The following is a 13,570-nucleotide window of genomic DNA, read 5'->3' as shown; positions in this document are numbered from 1 at the left end:
CTCCTAGTTTGTGGGGACTCTGAGTTGGTGATCAACCAAGTCATGAAGGAGTGATCATGTCAAGACTCAAAGATGGAAACATACCGTCAAGAAATCTATAAGCTTGAAGACAAGTTTGATGATCTGAAATCCATCACATTATTCAATGCGATATCTTTGCACCGGACATACTTGCAGAAATTAGATCTGATCAGGTTCCCATCCAGAATGGTGTTTTCTTGATGAACTCTACAAACCCTACATCTAGCCACAAGCCTATCCTAAAAGGAGGAGAACAAGGAGAAGCAAGAAAAAGTAGTGACACGAAACATAAGGAAGAAGTTGTCATGGTTATCAACCCCAGTTGGACCTAGGTACCCATCCCAACCTCAACTACATCATTTGAGACACCCTACCACAAGATGAAATTTAGGCCAAATGCCTCGCAAAGCGAGCTAAGTCTTATGTCATGATCAGAGAAGAGTTGTATAAGAAGAGAATCTCTAGCATCTTCTAATGGTGCATTTCATAAGATTAGGGAAGCAGATGTTGTATGACATTGACTCAAGTGTTCGTTGTCATCACGCAACACCAAATTTGCTGCTCTAGAAAGTCTTCTGACAAGCTTTCTATTGGTCGACTACAGTCCTAGACATGGATCAGATCGTGCGCATATGCAAAGTTCTACACTAAGCAAACACATGTGCCTGCTCAGGAGCTCACAACGATTCCCATCACTTTGCCCTTCGCCATCTGGGGCCTCAAGATGGTTGTGCCTTTTCATCTCCTTTGAAAAATTCATGAAGTGGATCAAGCGAAGCTAGTCACCAAGATCACCGTCAAGTGAGCCACCGACTTCTTCCTCGATGACATACATCAAGATGGCAACGGGTACCCGAAACCCGAGTACCCAACGGGTTTTACCCGATAAAGAGGCGGGTATGAATGAATTTTCTACCCGTGGGTATGTTATTGGGCAAAATTCTATACCCATCGGGTATGGCGGGTACGGGTGTGGGTACTAACCATACCCGCCTACCCGCGGGTAAAAAACACTCGTCAAAATAACTAGTCACCCTTGTCATTTTAGCCTATATAGCACATGAATTTGGTCTAAATCCAACTAAACTCTCCTAATATATATGTATATGAATTTGATGTTGTCGTATGAATATTAGTTTGTAACTTGTTGGAGGCTTAGTATGATTTTATTTGTGTAAATATATGATATTTATATGTAGTTCTCGGGTATACTAGCAGGTGCGGGTTACCCGTCGGGTAGAAATTACTCGCGGGTGTATGGAATTATTTTCCTACCCGTGTGCGGGTACGGGTAACCCGACGGGTAAAATTTAGACTTCACGGGTGCGGGTACGGGTGGCCACTACCCGTTGGGTACATACCCATTGCCATCTCTAGACATACATAGATTCTGCGTCCCTAGTTGCATCTTGAGGAGCAACATATATCATTTAGTTCATGGTTAACTACAGTATGACGACGACAACGATGATGACTACCGGTAACATTGACTACCACTAATGCCTATTAGTCGATGCAACATTGATAGTTCGAACTAGACCTGCATCATGCATAGGCCCATACTCTTGACGGTGATGGTTATCATGATAATTGTTTTGGCGATGGTGATTTTGCTATTGATCGTGGTGATTATGAGCCACGGTGATTAGTTCGACCAACACTCCCACTAATCATGTGGTCATCCTTTTTAATACAAACAATAAGTTCCTTTTCAGTATTAACATGTCTTTCCCACTTCACCTTGTTACTAGCCAATGTAAGTTCAACCTTGAACTAATTATTTGCATGATGTTAATAACCATCTTTTATTTATTTCGAACAATACTCTGTATTACCACCCTTTCTTGAGCTTTTCCTAGCAATCAACAAATCACCAATGTTTTTGAAACCACTCTATCCACATTACTCATAATACTACTAAAAAGTATCACATTCTTGGTGACCATGATGATGACTAGTGCTAATGCCTATTAGTTACACTAGCACTACAATATAATAATGACAACAACGATTACTACCACATCCACTAGCTAGCACTACCCCTTCTCTTATGCCAATTAAGATAATAATAGTTGTAATTAATATATTTTAAAAATAGACACGTTCATATCGTACGTGCATGTTGACTAGTGGTAAAAGAAAAGAAAAAAGAAAAGAAAAAAAGGAAAAAGAGGAATTGTCGGTGGGCCCGGCTCTCCTCGCGGCGCCCGACGGAGTTGTCGTATTCGCTGCGGCGCTTCCCCTGCAGCACATGGCCTCCATATGTGTGGCGCCCTCTCCCCGGCGTCCCATTGGTCCACGCGTCGTACACGTGCGGCGCGCAACGCGACAGCCCCGAGCGGCCGCGTGTCGCGGTCGCCGCCGTTGGAAAAACACCGGCCGGGTCGCCACGATACTACTTAACATATATATATATAATCTTTTCGTCTCTTGTTAACAAATGCTTTTGAATTATAATAACATAAATCTATTTTAATAATTTAATAATGCGACGATATGGAGAGTACGTACGATGAACGACAAGGGAGGGCCGGGCTACATGCGAAGAACCAGCAACCACTGCCGGCGACCCGTTTCACATGAGAGCGATGCCCTTCTGCCACGCACGTCGTACTTCTTCACGTATAGACATGCATATATAATTAAACCATATATAGCCGTAGCAGCAGCATGTAGTATAGTACTCTACTTGTCATTGATTAATTAATTCGGTTAATTATAAGCACAGATGCATGATGATTGTCCAGCTGCTAATCATTGAAGTGTGTCTTGCTCAAGAGATTTTTGTTTTATACAGTAATACTAACAGTAGTACATACTCCAAACACCAAAGTTTGGACGGTATGTATATAGTATATATATGTACTTTCGACAAAACAAAATAACAAACTATATCTATAGTCGCAAGTCGTTGGATTCTTTACAATCAGCTCTAGCACATATAGTATATATGATCGTTGAGGAAAGGGGCAATATCTACGTTTTTATATATAAAGCGGAGTAAGTTAATTAAAGTGTATATATCTACTGCCAAAAAATAATGGAAAGGGGACAATTAATACAACCGGCACCTAGGTGGGCACCTAGGTGAGCACGACAAGCACCTCCTCCTGCTCGGTTCTCTTCCATGGCAGCAACAGGGCATCCTCCGTCGGAGCACACAGCAGTAGCATAGAGAGAGGCTGGGTTGAATCGCGCCTCCAGTTCTAAGGGGGAGCACACGGACTGCTCCATCTCCACGATGGCAGCAGTAACAGCAGCGCTACCATGAGCATGAACTTGCTGCTCTCGCGCCAATCTGCGAGCTCGAAGCGGAAGACGAAGATGATGTGCGTGGGCGGAGCCGTAGTAGCCACGGCGTGGGCCACGACGGCAGGGGCGTTGGGTGGCGAGATGTGGTGCCACAGAACTTCCAGCGCACACGCATCTGCGGACCCCTCTCCTATGTTCTTGAGCACCGAAGGGTGTGCCTGGTCGATCTCCGACGAGCTGCCACTGCAGGTCGATTCCTTTCACGTTGAGCCACTCTCGGGCTCCAACCGTCGTCCACCCGCATCAGCTGCGCTAGCGTCGTCTTGAATGTCTGCTGGCAGCACGAGGTGTGTTGCCGTCTCTGCCGCTTCCTCGCGCCGGCGTGAAGGAGTATTGGTAGGGAGGAGGTCTAGTGAGGGATGATCAGCGCGGAGGAGCAACCGGGGGGGGGGGGGAGGAGGAGCACCAGTGGGAAGCCAACCACCGACAGAGAAGGACAGAGTAAAAGCGGGTGGTGACGAGAAGGGAGCATCGAGGCTGGATTTAGCCTGGCTCCAAAACAAACACCAACCCCGTGTTTCTTTCTAGGTTTGGCTCCGAGCGTACGGATGACCAGGCTCCGGACGTACGGATGACCAGTTGGAGCCTGGCTCCGGGGATGGCCTGGGAACCAAACTGCACAAAGCTAGCCCAACCAAGCCAAAAGCTAGCTTAGGAGCCCAATCGATTAGGCTCTCTTCGGCGATGGCTCCTTGGGACCAGCGGATTGTAGCACCACTATGTGTGTTAGAGCATCTCTAAGAAATCTTCATATTTTGTTCTCTAAAATATGATGTCTGTCAACTCTTAAATTAGTATGAGAAAAAAAAGAAGTCATCTTCAAAAGTTTTTTATATTTTTTCTAAAAGTTTTTTACTCAGACACTTTTTCCTACAACCTGGAACCCTGTCCTTCTTCCCGCTTAATAGATGGCCCGGGAAACTCCGGATGCGCGCTCTTAGGCCGCGCGCTCGCGATAAATTTTTACGAGGTTGGAAAAAATGAGGAGGAAAGATGTCAACTTAATGGAAATAATTTTTTCTTATTTTACCAAAAAAAAGGATAAGAACTCTTAGTGCAGCAAACCCTTTGCCAAAGAGACCCTTAATTAATAGTAATATAATGACAAAACATGCTTCCAGCAGTTTAGGTAGGTTATATTAGCCTCAGAATGCATGCACGCAGGTATGAATCCGGCCGGCCGGCGAGCAGAGAGAGGACCACTGCATGCACACCGTACCCTGGGGGATTTGAGAAAGATGGAAATGGTGTGGACTGCAAATGCACGGATGCGTGCATCTATCATCGTCTGTCGACATGTACATCCATCCACAAGATTTGTGGCGTATGTTTAACCAACATACGTACATCATACGACCTCAGCTGCATGTATGTATATACACACATTATATTATTCAATTCCATATACATTTATTCGAAATTGTACACATGCACCATACACATCTCTTCCATCACTTGGTCTTGTTGCCACTCATTTTGTCGCGTGCCCCACAGTGCTCAAGCAAGTCACATCTCAGGTACTATACTATTTCCCTTCCACAAAAAACTAAAAGTTCTATTTCTAATTATTGTCCTAGAATTTGGGTCTCTCTTAATGTCATGGTTGCGCGCGCGCGCGCACACACACACAAAATCCCCAGGAAACTATGCCTTACTAGCAAATTAAACAAGTTAACAACTGAACTAACTAGTGAGGGGCTGTATTTGAGGACGGAGAGAGCAGTGATGAACTATAGAGTGACGACGGTCCACATCAGTAACTTGGATATCTTGTTTAAGTCCAGCAATAGTCTACTGACGACGGTCCACATCAGTAAAAAGTCACTGTCTACCGAGTGATAAAAAATGGCAAGTCAAAATAGTAGAGCTGTCTGTTTTAACCGCTCATGCATGCACCTTTCTAATCTCAGTCGATCATGGAATAATGATAGGTGATCTCGCTTTCAGCAGCATGCATGCGGCAGCCGGCAGGCAGCAGGCCTCCTTTAATTTCCTGTCAAAGCTGATTACTACGCGTTGCTAATTAAACAGCTAGCGAGACTGTTTCAAAGCATGCAGCTGATGATGTCCAGTCCAGATCGACCAACCTGCGGCAGGTAGACGTGGAAAGATCATCAGTGAGACAGAGGATCTTATTTCTTCTTGTCGATCTTTGTTTTCTTGTGTGTGCTGTTTTTTAGGCAGCAGGAGGACTTAGCTGCATGCTGCACAATCAGAGGTTGGGTTATTGGGTATACTGCTGACTCACTCATGACTTCCTCAAGTCTCCAGAAGCTAGCTAAGGGCATTTGTATAGAGCCAAGTTGGACTCTGATGACTTCCAACCATCTTCCAGCCAGTGAAAACTTCTGATTTGAAATAGGACTCTGATGACTTCTAGGCCTCATTATTCAGGATGGGTTGCATAACAAGAATAGTGTAACTATCAACTATGCCATCACAAGCAATATGCTATTATTATTGTTAGGCCTAAAGCTTAGTTAGTTTGCTGAATTATACATCTCAGAAATCAGAGTTTTGCATTGGTGTGTGCAAAGTGGCAGGAGAGGATGATTTAAAATAGGACTCTGATGGTTTTTTTTATGAGAGATTCTGCATCTCAGAAATCCGTTGGTGTGTGCAAATTGGCAGGGGATGCCATATATACATGGCCCCCCGAACGGTTCATCCATGATTCGTGGATGCATGGACCTGCGGCCCAGCCCAAACTGATCTTTCGAAATCCTGGAGGCCCAACAGGAAACCGCCAAAGTAATAATAATGATTATAAGGGTATGTTTGGTTCCCCTTGCTAAATTTTAGCTAGCTAAAATTATTTTAGCTACTTTTGGGTGACTAATGAACTAAACTATTTTAGCTCCTTTTAGTCAATGTGTTTGGAGCTTTAGCTACTAAAGTGATTAAAATTTAGCTAACTAAAATTTAGCAAAGGGAACCAAACAGGGCCTAATACTACTGTATATATGAAATGAATACTACTTCTGAAAGCATGCGGAACTATAGCGGGATATAAAGACAAATGAGAGAATGCAACTATCAGTTAAAAGTTTAACGATGGCACATAAACCAGACAAAATATGAGCCACCACATACTCAACCAACCAATGGGTTACATATACACACACTATAATTCGTTACAAAATTTATTCTCAGAAGAGGCTCTCTACACTTCTCCGATGACGAAACACAACTCAACCTGGATTTCAGTTTGCTCATCTAGTTGGTGCCGTACATGTGGCAGATCAGGTCGATCACACGGGTGCTGGAAAGAGTTGAAAGAAAAAACGAGTTAGGATTTAGCGAAATTGAAGTGCACAGACAAAAGCCCTAGCCAATGCCAGATATATAACACACTCAGTACAGGCTACTAACCTGTATCCCCACTCGTTGTCATACCAGGACACAAGCTTCACGAAGTTACCATTCAAAGCAATGCCGGCCTTAGCATCAAAGATGCTAGACCTGCGATTGAGAGAGACAATTACCAAAAAAATATATAAGTAGGGCGAGGGACCTAATTAATAGTTAACGAATGATTATCACAAAATGGTAAAGGTTATTGGATCATAGTATGTATAATACCAATACCTGTTGTCACCTAGGAAGTCAGTGGAAACAAGGTCCTCGTCAACATAACCCAAAATGCCCTTGAGGGCACCCTCTGCCTCGGCCCTATGAAGAATAATGGAGATGTTTGTACGAACATCAGAATGGCCATCTAAAACAATTCAATGTGCATTTGAATGTTGGCCAACACTGGCCATTACATAAACTAAAACTCACTTGATCGCAGCCTTGATCTCATCATAGGTAGCTGACTTCTCAAGCCTAACAGTCAGATCAACGACAGAGACATCAACGGTAGGAACACGGAAAGCCATTCCAGTCAACTTCCCATTAAGGGCAGGAAGCACTTTGCCAACAGCCTACAAGAAATTAAGTAGTAACAAACTAAAATTCAATAAATCCACAAAATAGAAGTGATTCTAACAAAAATGTAGGAAGATGTGTTTCTATTTTTTAGAAACTTTGAAATTAACTATATATACACCATTTTACATTATTACAATACTTTCTTTTATGCAAAGCATGAAGGTAATAACATTGTAGCATATTGTGTAGTACACAAGCAAAAGAAACAAGTTTAGTTTCCTAACCTTAGCAGCTCCGGTGCTACTGGGAATGATGTTGAAGCTAGCAGCCCTTCCACCTCTCCAGTCCTTAGCTGATGGCCCATCAACCGTCTTTTGGGTAGCTGTGTAAGATCCACATATGCCTCATTACTTAAAGACAAGAAATATATAACTGCACAAATTTCCCTCTTAATCTATTAAAAAATAAGCTTACCAGTGATGGCATGAACGGTGGTCATCAGACCCTCCACAATGCCAAACTTGTCATTGATGACCTACATAGAACAAATACAAATGATCGGGGTAAGGTGATATATAGAATCCTAACTAAATAGCAGTTTATGTCAGCGGTAAAACATCATAACAAGAAGCACCTTAGCAAGAGGAGCAAGGCAGTTGGTAGTGCAGCTAGCATTAGAGACAATGTTAATGTCAGACTTGTATTCCTTCTCGTTAACACCGACGACGAACATGGGTGCATCCTTGCTAGGAGCAGAAATGATGACCTTCTTAGCACCACCCTGTAAAAGAACATAGAGAAACAACCAAATCCTTTCAACACTTTGGAAGAACTAATATATAAGGAGACCTTAGAATAACTAAACACTAGGAATAATGAAGAATGTACCTTCAAGTGAGCTGCAGCCTTGTCCTGTTCAGTGAAAACACCAGTAGACTCAACAACATAATCAGCGCCAACCGAACCCCACGGGATCTCCTCAGGGTTCCTGCAAACATGTCGTTCGTGACCGATTAGCCCACGATTGAATTCAGTATGAAATACACAATATCAAAAGGAATGGCAACAAACCTGCAACCAAACACAACAACCTCATTTTCACCAAAAGTAAGGGTCTTCGAGTCCTTCACCTTGACATCATGGTGCTTCCACTGTCCATGGACAGTGTCATACTTGAACATGTATGTCTGCAAGAACAGGATGAGATTCAATTGGTGTAGGTAAGCTAATCAAACTTGCCAAATGTAGGACTAATAAGATTTAGAGAATTCAAGATCTACACAAAACATATATTTCAACAATGGAATATATCTGATGTAATTCGATCAGATCATAAAATTTCGATGAACCTTAACATGGATCAATATAGTGCATGACACCCCATATATACATCCCATCCAACATGGGCCCCATCCAACAAGACCAAAACCATATAAACTATACATATATATTACCATCAAACAAGCGTGTAGGTTCAACAAATCATACTTCATGCACTCCCATAAGTACTAGAAGAAGTGAAATATTAGAGAGACGAAACATACCATGTACTCAGTGCTGATGAAGGGGTCGTTGACGGCGACAAGCTCAACATCGCTGCTTTGCAGAGCCACTCTCGCCACAAGCCTACCAATCCTACCAAACCCTGCACAAACCAAATATCCATGCAAACTAAGAACTCAAATAGACCAACAAAACCGATCAAATTTGTAAGAGGTTGTGAATAGAACTCACCATTGATCCCGATCTTGATCTTCGCTGCACACCAGATGGAGCAAATTTAAACAAAAAACCAATCAAACCAAGAAACACATTAGATCAATAGAAATCATATCACCACCATCAACCCACTCCCAAAATTGAAACACAACAACTAACTATGCTTGCATAATTAATGACGACGACATTACCCATGGGGATAGAGAGTGACACTGCTTGACGGAGGGGAGACAAGAAGGAAGCTAGGATGGATTGGTTTCAAGTAGCAGGAGATTGTGATGGGGTCATAGGAAACGACTATATATAGGTCCACCACCCTGGCACTGTGGATTCCAGAGCCTTTGGTTTTTGGCTACTGATAAAAATAGTAGAGCGAGGACGTGAGGATGTATGTATGCCAAGTGGGATATCTAGATGCTTGACTGCTCTGCTCCAGAAATTGCAAGAACAAAAGGGAGTGCTCTATTTCACTATAATACATTAATACCTAAACATCCTTACGTGCTAAAAACCGTAGTAGAAATGCACACACCAAAATATGTTGTATATTAATGAAAAAATATGCATATATATTTACATTCTCACATGAAAGATGCTGCTATCTAGGTGAGGTAGGTTGTGGCTATATTTGGTTCATTTTCTCGAAAAATGTTTCTGCTGCAAAAGGCAGAACAACTGCCGCTTTTTGTGGAAGCAGTTGCTTTCGCGTTTTAAATTTTTTACAACACCTTGGACCTTGCTTTTGCTGTTTGGTTTTCAATTTTTTTCCAAATGGGTGAAAATAGAGTGATGTTTTATAGCTCTTTTAAGGGAGATAAAGGGAGTGGATAGTTTTCACGGTTGTTTTAACTAAACAATTTAACCTTTTCAATGCACATAACTCACAATTATTTTTTTCGCGGCTCATATAGTTCATGATATTTTATTTATGGCTCACGGCTCAAAACCAAACATATCCTATATTAGCCTCATATAGGCAGGCATGAATGTAGGGATGAAAAATGGATCGAATACAGACGGATATCACTAATATTATATTTGTTTTTTATTTCTGTCCGGATTCGGATTCCAATACAGATATATCAACCATGCCAGATAAGATATAATTGGATATTGACATTATAAATATGTGATTTGAGAATTCAGATACGCATACAGTATCGGATGTTGAATATCTAGACTTAGATATGGACACATATAAACACTTATAAATAAATTTGGTCTCAAATACGGTTAGAAAATATGTGTATAGATCTCATTGGCCACACATCGATCCCTAGCAGGGTGCACTGCATGCATGCACACACACCCAAGGGATCTAAGAGGTCCTAAAACTGTGTGCACACGTTGTGGAATTTGATTTTAAGACAAATTGCGACGTATGACACGACCATTGAGTAAACATCGAGCTGCAAATTCTAAGATGACCATGCAACGATAGGCCAAAATTCAGGATAGGTTTACACGTCACAGGCAAGGATAAGCCAAAATTCAGGATAGGTTTGAAACAAAAAGGCCATGCCTCGACCGAATGGCCCAGCCATCCTATGAGGATGCATGAGAGTGCCCGGAGGATGATGGCGACGTATGGCCCAGCCCAAACTGACGTTTCGAATGGAGGCCCAAGTAATAACTTTTATATACTACTAAGAATTACCCATGTTCTGCTGACAGCAGTTTTGTAAATTCCGTTTCTTTCCTTTTCCTCGTTTAATTTTTGAAAGCATGTTTTAATCCGCAAGAGATTGATCTCATATATAATAATTGACAAAGTATATTCTATAACATATGCGGAGATTATTAGAACAAATTCTTTTTTTCCTAAAAAATATTTATTTATTTAGGCCTTGTTTAGTTCCCTTTTTTTTTGATTTCGGGTACTGTAACATTTGCGTTTTTATTTAGCAATTATTGTCCAATCATGAACTAATTAGGCTCAAAAGATTTATCACGTAATTTACAGGTAAACTGTGTAATTAGTTTTTATTTTTGACTATATTTAATGCTCTATGTATGTACCGCAAGATTCGTTGAGACAGGAAATCTTGAAAAGTTTTTGGTTTTTAGAGTGAACTAAACGAGGCCTTATTTTGCCTGAACTTGTATTGGTACATGTGTAATAGTGCATCGTCGTGTCGATATATAGGTACTGATTCAGTTAAATAAACATTTAATTCTATCCACATCTTCTAAATTTAAGAAAACAATTTACTGAAACTTGAACACTGTGGCACGGTTTTTCACCGGCATTAAGAATTATTTAGAATTATTTTGTACCGAACAGAGTAAAACGCAATGGTCACGGAAGAGTCCCTTAAAATCTATTCTCACGTGGAGTAGAGCTGAAAACAATTGTTTTGTTCACCCGGCTCCAATCTGTACTCGTGGACCCTGCCATGCGGGTGTCATGACTTGGGACACCAAGGCACACGATAGACCGGCCGTCACCATGACCGGCAACCATCTTCTTGAGCTCACAAGTAGCCGAGTCGATGTGTGGTGTGCGGAGAAAAGAGAAGCCACGGGGGAGAGAAGAAGATGGGGAAATAGAGGAGGAAGAGATGGGTATAATAGTCATTTTAAAGTTTAGAAGATATTTTTTCTAACATGTGGAGAGGTGTTTTGCCAAATATGGTCTAAAACAGTTCTAGCTTCACTGGAAGAGTTGATTGTGAAGAAGCTGAAAAAACGACTTCAATAAAAAGTGAAGCCATGCTAAACATGGCCTACCTCTAAGGGCATGTTTGGCTAGACTTCTTCTGACTCTGGCTCGATGCTACACTGGTCGAGGAGCTGGAGCTAGAGGATCTAAAAATAGTGGCTTCTCTTGTTGGCTCCTAATTCATTTGCAGAAGAGAGAAACAACGGCTTTGATGTACCGTACACAAGTTGGAATAGCCAGAGCCCCCTCCTGTTGGAATATGATCAGTTCAGCTAACCTCGAGATTAATTAAGCGTTAAGTTTTTGAGTCCACCCACCTATCATTCATTTCCAACTAAATAAGATTTACTATGATCGGTGGCAATCCTTAGATCTTCTAGGGTTCAGCCCTAGCCCACATCATATCATATATATAAATAAGAGGGGACATCCTTGACGGCTTTATCCACGTAACCGATCAATTAGGCGCCAGATTTAGGAAGATCGTCTACCCACATCCGTCCAAGTATTGCAAGATCTACCGCGTTCTTCACTAATTAGGAGCGTCAAGCCCCAATCTAGTGAAGACTAATATCTACTTCATCTACATCAATTTCTACATCAAGCACAAAGGCAGCATTAAAATAAGTTAGTGATCATATTTAGAGTAACTTAATATCTTGTTTAGTCTTATTATCTAAAAAAATCTTGTTTAGTCTTAGTTTATTTTCAACACCCTGCAACTCTAGCACGTTTGTCATGCATGTACGTAGTACCATCTCTTGGCCAACTGAGCGTCAGTTGGTTTAGCTTCTTTGTGAAATCTGCTTACCCAAATTGACTGGACGCAAGTGTTTGTATTTTTCATAAATATATATTTGAGAATTTAATAACGTTATTCTTTTAATTGTAGGTGACATGTTTATGAATATCGAGATATCAATGTAACTTTATTTGTCAACCTCGAAATCTACCGACCTTTCTTCTGCCCCCTCCCCCCCCCCCCCCCCAAAAAAAAATCGAGCTGAACCTTTTTTTATCACTTTCCAGTACCACAGAAAGTGGCAAGAATAATAGAATCCAAAATGTACAGATAATCGGCGGGAAAGATGGAACTTATTCAGCTGTTGTGTGAATTTGCATTTTGAAGAATAGACAAATGTAAGTGGCCGTATTTTTCACGCTGTACCTTTTATTATCTAACGCGTATTTATTCCTGAATAAGTCATTTCTTTCGCATTTCTTTGGGGGCAAAATAAGTTAGTTAACGTGAATTAATTAATAACTAGTTAAGCATATTGGTTCCTAACACAATCTTCGTCATGACACTTCGACTAATACTAGTACTTTCTTTAAAAATACATATATTTATCCTAAATTGAAGAGTTTGTTGCTGTGTAATCTGCTCATTCTAGTATTCAAGCTCTGACTAGCACACTACTGGAGACTGGGCCTTTGGCTAATGCCCCAGGCACTCGGCAAAGGCCTAATTGCACTCGGCAAAAAAAATATTGGCAAAGACCTTTTTGCCGAGTGTTTTTCTTTGCCGAGCGAGCGTTGCACTCGGTAAAGAAAGGCTTTGCCGAGTGTCCGACATTTGACACTCGGCAAAGTCTCTGGCACTAGGCAAAAAGTCAGTTTCCAGTAGTGACATATGTGCTCGCTTTTTTGCCATTAATTTTTTTGTCATAATATGTTTAGTAGGGATCCTCTCTCCGCTCCGGCTTTAACTCTTGTAAGGATCCCTTCTAAATATTTTTTTGGAGAAGTCATTTTTCTCTAAAAAAAATAGAGAAGTGGAAACTGTTTTGGAAAAACCACACTTTTAAAATGGTCCCGGCTCCTTCGGAGAGGCTTCTCAGGAAGAGCCTTACTAATTAAACATCCTCTGATGTCTATGAGCATAATTAATTTAAAAATATATATTTTTAGTCGCTACAAGGTTCATAGGAACATGGTATTACCTGCTTGCGTGCATTCAACAACTAGACTAGAGAAAACATC

At 41.3% G+C, this 13,570-nt stretch overlaps 1 protein-coding gene across 1 annotated transcript; it reads right to left on the bottom strand.

Moving 5' to 3' along the window:
* LOC8068693 (glyceraldehyde-3-phosphate dehydrogenase 3, cytosolic) lies at positions 6,344–9,199 on the bottom strand. The gene is made up of 12 exons (XM_021448008.1): positions 9,117–9,199; positions 8,941–8,964; positions 8,751–8,851; positions 8,278–8,393; positions 8,095–8,194; positions 7,841–7,987; positions 7,681–7,741; positions 7,491–7,588; positions 7,117–7,259; positions 6,922–7,005; positions 6,706–6,795; positions 6,344–6,595 (listed from the first exon to the last, which is right to left on the bottom strand). The coding sequence occupies exons 1-12, from the start codon at positions 9,118–9,120 to the stop codon at positions 6,550–6,552; spliced, it is 1,014 nt and encodes a 337-aa protein (XP_021303683.1). The 5' UTR covers positions 9,121–9,199; the 3' UTR covers positions 6,344–6,549.

Source organism: Sorghum bicolor, chromosome 9 (assembly GCF_000003195.3).
Source record: "Sorghum bicolor cultivar BTx623 chromosome 9, Sorghum_bicolor_NCBIv3, whole genome shotgun sequence".
NCBI classification, from domain to species: Eukaryota; Viridiplantae; Streptophyta; class Magnoliopsida; order Poales; family Poaceae; genus Sorghum; species Sorghum bicolor.
This window is presented reverse-complemented; position numbering and strand designations above follow the sequence as displayed.